The sequence below is a fragment of the Drosophila hydei genome, unplaced genomic scaffold (genome assembly GCF_003285905.1).
Source record: "Drosophila hydei strain 15085-1641.00,03,60 unplaced genomic scaffold, DhydRS2 tig00000001-arrow-pilon, whole genome shotgun sequence".
NCBI classification, from domain to species: Eukaryota; Metazoa; Arthropoda; class Insecta; order Diptera; family Drosophilidae; genus Drosophila; species Drosophila hydei.
Genome location: NW_022045643.1, coordinates 14042437 through 14048754, shown reverse-complemented (window position 1 = coordinate 14048754; position 6318 = coordinate 14042437). Strand labels below are relative to the sequence as shown.

General features: G+C 40.3%; 1 protein-coding gene across 1 annotated transcript; it reads left to right on the top strand.

The window, feature by feature from the left end:
* Window positions 1–206: 206 nt before the first annotated feature.
* Window positions 207–2436, top strand: LOC111597564 (odorant receptor 63a). The gene is made up of 9 exons (XM_023312363.2): window positions 207–600; window positions 743–887; window positions 966–1160; window positions 1222–1326; window positions 1380–1545; window positions 1633–1738; window positions 1977–2078; window positions 2158–2313; window positions 2377–2436. The coding sequence occupies exons 1-9, from the start codon at window positions 385–387 to the stop codon at window positions 2434–2436; spliced, it is 1251 nt and encodes a 416-aa protein (XP_023168131.2). The 5' UTR covers window positions 207–384.
* The last annotated feature ends 3882 nt before the right edge of the window (window positions 2437–6318 follow it).

The following is a 6318-nucleotide window of genomic DNA, read 5'->3' as shown; positions in this document are numbered from 1 at the left end:
TACAAACAGGAAATCATAATACATCTAATTCCATTAAAAATGAATTTTCCAGATATGCTGTTTGTTTAATATTTACATTCAAAGCTTTCGGATTTGGACCGAAAACCATTGAAAATATTTATCCGAGGACAAATGATTCTTCAAGTCTCCCCTGTAAAATTCTACATTCGCACTTAAATAGTTTATATAAATCTAATAATTGCCTCAATACCCAAACTATTCCCTCAATAATTAAGTTTAACTCGACACGTAATGGGGCGTGACACCTTCATATTCATTATTTCGGCCGTTCGTAGTGCTACATAATTAATCAAATTACTCGACACGCCCACTTAATAAGTTTATAAATGCCCAGCTCAAGCAGTTAGTTGGTAATTAGTCAAGATGTATTCGGAACTGGAAGTGAAGGCTCTGGAGCAGCACAACTATCATCGGATTAGAGAGATGATACGCGTCACATACACAATGGGCTACAACATAATGAAGCCTGGTCCTTGGGACTTCGTCTTAAAGCTGTCTGTTGCCAAATCTACATTCAATTTGTCTCTCTTGCTTATAGATCGTCTTCTCTGTTGCGTTTTTGCAGCTGGAGCCTGCTGCTGATAATCGTCACGTTGCTTTCTTACTATGGCCACTGGCAGCTTTTCATTCACAACATGAAGGACATTCCGCGCTTTTCAGAGGTTGTCTAATATCTCCTAATATCCTTAATGGTGCATACAAATTGTTTTAATTTTCACAGAGCATTAGCACAATTTTCCAGTCCCTGATGTCCATTATGAAGATGGTTTACTATCTGGTGGCTCCTAGTAAATTCTACTTGCAGCTTCGTCTCGCCTGCCGACACGAGCTGCTGCAAAAATGCGAGCTATTCGCAGCTGTCGCGGGTCTGAATTACTCCATTCTAACATTCTTATCTCATACTGACTGGCCATAAACTATATGTTCATCTGGTAACCTTGCAGATCTTCCTATTGCGCAGCCATTGAAGCAGCGTGTGACTGACATCATGAATCAGAGTTGGATCAGCACGCGCCGGCAATTGATGTTCTACCTGTTTAGCTGCATTGGCATCCTGGTGAATTACTTTTTCAATGCGCTAGTCGTCAACATATATAACGCCCTAAATGCATCCGACAACAACTTTGAAGTGGCGCTACGTAAGTGCAGTAGCTTTACATATAAATTGTAGTTAGTTAATGGAGTAAGCTTTATGTACAGCTTTGCCGTCGTTCTATCCCAACTGGATGGACAAGGGCATGTCCTTTCCTTACTATTATCTGCCTCTGGTCCTTGAAAGCTGCAACCTCTACATTTGCGGCATGGGTAAGTGGCATGGCCACTGAAAAGAGCTACATTCTAAATTGAACTTGCAACAGGTGCCGTTAGCTTTGACGTGCTCTTCATTGTGCTCTGCATGCATGGCGTGGGCCTCATGCAGTCGCTCACCCATATGATTGAGTACGCCACCTCACCACTAATCCCACAGGAACGTCGAGTGCCCTATCTGCGGCACTGCATCTATCAATATCAGCGTGTCGAAGCGTGTGTTGAAAACCTAAAAAACACTAAAGTAATATGCCTTTATACCCACACGCACTCTGTTTCTCTTTCTCTTTTTCTCACTGGCAGCTTTGCATTAGAGCTCAACGACACCTTTAGGCAAATTATCATTATCCAGTTTATACTCAGCCTCTTCTGTTGGGGCTTGGTGCTTTTTCAAATCAGCATTGGAATTGTGAGCCCCAAGCGTTATTATATTCTTATTTTTTATACTCGATTCCCTCTAAAAGTCAAGTCCATCCGGCGCTGTCACAACTCGGTGATTTAAAGTCTTTGGTAACAAAAATTTGTTATTTAAAATCTCCGTGATGAGCTGGGAACAGAGTATCTTGCAGTCGGTTGTGCCAGACTGCTAAAGCTGTTTTTCTACTGTTTAATTTGAAATAATTTGTTTGCTTTTTATTCAAACAAAGGCCTCAAGCCTAACCATAGCGCTACGCATGCTGATGTATCTCGCGGCCGGTGGCTATCAAATTGTCATCTACTGCTACAATGGTCAGCGCTTCACGACAGCTGTAGGTACCATCCTTTTTCATTGGGTTCCTTTTGACAGGGAAACTTCTTTATGTTGGTTTTGAACCTTTTTTATCGCAGAGCGAGCGCATTCCAATGGCCTTCTATCAGTGTACTTGGTACGAGGAATGCCGTGAATTTCGACAACTCACCAGGATGATGATAATGCGCACGAATCGGTGCTTCAGTCTGGATGTATCCTGGTTTAGCAAAATGTCACTGCCCACCCTGATGTCGGTGAGTGCTTGCTCTGTCAAATACTCGTATGTACTCCAGCATTTACAAGCCTGATAATTGCAGATGATACGCGCCAGCGGGCAGTACACAGTGCTATTACAGAACATAATGCAGAAAAAATAAAGAAATTCAAAATACTTTTGGTCTATGCTCCGTTCTGTATGTGTTTCTGTGCACCCATGTTGACAGTCAATCAATATATGTAGCTCGGGGCAGGCCATTTGTTTTGATAGGCGGTCGCTGGTCGACTGATAATTCATTTAGCACATTAAAATAATGAAATTGCCAGCTGATAACGAGTGCCAAGCCCCATAGACTAGCTTCAGTGATAGCACGCACCGCCCCGCACCGCCCCGCCCCGCCCCGACCTTACAGTCCTTCGCCGCCCACTGTCACAGTCCGACACTTTGCCAATCAATTTTATTTGCTTATCCAGCCGGGACAGCAGCAGTCGAGGCGGCACATAAAGACGTTCTGGGCTACTAGGATACGACTAACACTTTATGCTTTAAGTTGGAATTTGCTCAGCGTCCAATAATTGCTGTAGCGTTCCGTTCCCAGATGAGGGCTAGCTTTAGTCTCCCCGAGAGTTTTCTTGTAATATTTTTAATGCATATTTGCTGTTAGTTGGCGCAGTTTTCTTTCCTTTTGTGTGGCTGATGTTTTCACTCGCCACGTTTCGCTCTAATGCTTTTCTTCTTTTGCTCCTCGCTTTTTGTCTCAATCTTTTTTGTTCTCGAGGAGAGCATCTTTTCAGAGCCTGTCAGTTTATTGAGGCGAATGAATATTTTACAGCCTTTTGTATGTGTCCTTGCTCAAATGTATCAATGCTGCAATGTGTCTGTGCGTGTGCATATTATTTACACTTTCGCAGCATGATTTGAGAATTTATTATTATGAAATTGTTCTGCATTACTGTGTTGCACAACAATAGCCATGTTTTATATTATTCATCCACTTGCAGACGCTTTTGTTGCCAGCCAAAGAGTGAACATATTAGCATATAAAGCAAATGTAATATTTGCCAACTAAAATTCCAACTCCAACTACTAAAAATAAGACAAAGATACAAGACATATACGGCATGTAAAAGCTTTTGCATGACTTAAAATCCTTTTCGAAGGCAACCTATAAAACCATTTTATTTTTTTTTACTTAACTATCTTATGTAATTGTTTATACTTATAAATGCATTTTTAAAATTGATTAACTGGATGCCAATAAAAATTATGAAAATATTTATCTTGCATGTTTCATCTGTTGATTTTATAAGCAATAGCTGCTGGCAACCCTCGAAAGCGGAGTCTCAAATATAGCTTTAAACAAAATGTCATCAGAATAAGTTAAGCAAGTTATTTAACTGAATACTCTTCAGAATAGTAAATAAACGAGGCAGTAAGATGGCACCTCACACATGTGAGGCCCATCGGGGTGATTTTTAATTTAGGCGAATTCATTTGACAGCCTCAGCCCATTTTTTTACTTTTGCATATTCATATGGAACAGCTGTGGTCAAATGCTCTTACACACACTCATCACAAACCCATATGAAATTTTAAATAAATAATTCAACAATGTTCATTACATAAGCATCGGCCCACATCATTTGTTATTTGCGGTTTTAACACTTCACTAAGCACAGCAAATACAGAAAATAATGGGATAATGGACAGATCAGATATGGAAACAGCTTAATTCGAAGTAGTGATGGAAGCAGGCACAAATAATGCGCATTCAGTCGAATAAAATAACATAAGTAAATGATTGGTTGATGGCCATTGACGTGTTTCACCTTTAATTACAAGCAAATTTCATTAGCATTTGCATTTACATTTGCATTTTAGCATTCTGTGAATTTCTGCCCAAAGACTAATGTATGTTCATATATATCTGACTTTGAGTGCTATGAGTGTATGGGCAGACATGTTCTTGTGTATCACTCACGTCCCGGAAACTAGCTACGAATGACAAACATATTGCTTGTACTCGAATTTTGCCCATTTCGAAGGTTCACCCAACGGAATTGCAAGTAGCCCAGAGTTAAACTTTTATTAGGAAAATTTGCTTATGTTGTCTGTGGTGTCTGAGAGTGTGCGTGGGTGTGTATGGGTGTGTGTGTATAGAGTGCAGACCCCATGACAGTTGATGCGTAATCAGTGGCAAATTCGTTCATTTCCATCTACTTATACAATGCGAGGCAAAGCATAAATACACAGACGCACGTTGCGTATACGCAATGTTGGCAAATCCGACTCCGTGTCGCATTAGAGGACCCTTTGAACAGCACAGCATGCTGCTCCTTTTTGATTCTACCATCTTCTTAGCCAGATTGTCTTGGCCATAACGGTACTAATATATTTTTTGCTGTCTTTGATCAAGCTCACAGATGCGTACATGTAAACGGGCAACTTGTCTGTGTGTGTGTGCGTGGATGTGCCTTTCTATGTGGGGGAGAGCAAACCTTTTGACTTTATGTTGAGTGACCACTGAGTCGAGTGTCCCACAGGACTTTTGATATTTAATTTGTCAGCTCAAGCTTCAGGCTTATTTCTTAACCTAGTGAAGCAGGTTTCACAAACACAAAGCTCTCAGGCTGCGAAGTTTTTTATTAAATTTCTGTGAGACAGCCTTCGATAGCGTCCAGTGGGCAATTGTGAAGCAAATCCTTTGAGCTGCACAACAGACCACACAAATGCAATTAAAAGCGCCGACTACCAAAACACAGATATTGCCACAGCTACGCACATTTCGTGGCAAAAATGTGCCAAAAACCAACCCAGTGCAACGAGTTGAGCGTAATTGCTAGAAATATGAATAACCAAAAGTGGCCAGAGCCGTAGCCAACAGTTGGCCAGCTAACTGGCACAGCCTACATAACGGAACGGCCAACAATGGCAAAAAGGAACTGCAGACGAGATAGTTTGCGTGCAATAGCAATAGCAATAGCAATAGCAATGCCAAAGGCAATGGCAATGGCAATGGCACTGGCACTGGCACTGTTAGCTGTATTCACTCTCAATTAAATGAATGAATTCTTGTGTTGAGCAATCAACAAAATGCAGTGTGAGTGTCTGAGTGAATGCACGCAAATACACATCTGCCAAAAGATTTTTAACTAACTGTATAATACACAATATGACCACAATACGGACAACTTCAGTGCATTGAGAAAGATATGATCAAAGCAGATAATGTTGAAATTTATCTGGATTAATATAAAATGTGTTGTAATAAATAATAAATAATAAGACTTGGATGCGTTATGCACTGATCATATAGGAAAGGTGTAATTAAAGGTTCCTTAATCTTAACCATGTTTAAAGCTCTGCATAAGCACATTGAGCAGTTTCTCTTTAGAAAGCTAAGAATATTTAAGCTATTTGTTATTCTCTCGCTATCCAGAGGCAATGAGTAGCAGGGCATAAAAACTTGTTTTCGCACTTGCCTCAACAACAAGCAAAATTAAATTTGCTGCACTTTAATCTTCAGGCGCCACAGTGGCGTTGCCTCTTGCCTGCCTTTTGCCAGGACGTAGCCAGCATTTCATTTTATCCAAGACGCGACGGTTCGTATGCGAGTTTCTTGCAATTCACATTCTTTTTTTTTAATTTTGCTTAACTTACTCATGCGAAATGGCACTTTATGCCCTTAGTTATATATATGTATATATGTATATATATATATATATATATGTATATATATGTATATGTGCATATATACGTGTGTGCGGGTATGTATGTGTGTTTTTCTAACGCAACTATGGCTGGCTGCGTACAGTTTGAGTTCCTTGGGAATTAACACTAAGCTGTTAAAACCGCGCAGTTCCCTTCGTTTTCGTTGCCTTTCGCTGGTAACTTTAAGTGCAAATGAGGAGCAAAGTAAAACGGAGAATAGAGCAACTATAAGATGCACAAGAGCAAGAACGCCCACCTAATGCTATGGAGTACATCACAATTGTTATTTTAAGCTGAGTTTAAGAAGAAGTTAATGCAAATACAGTTTGCA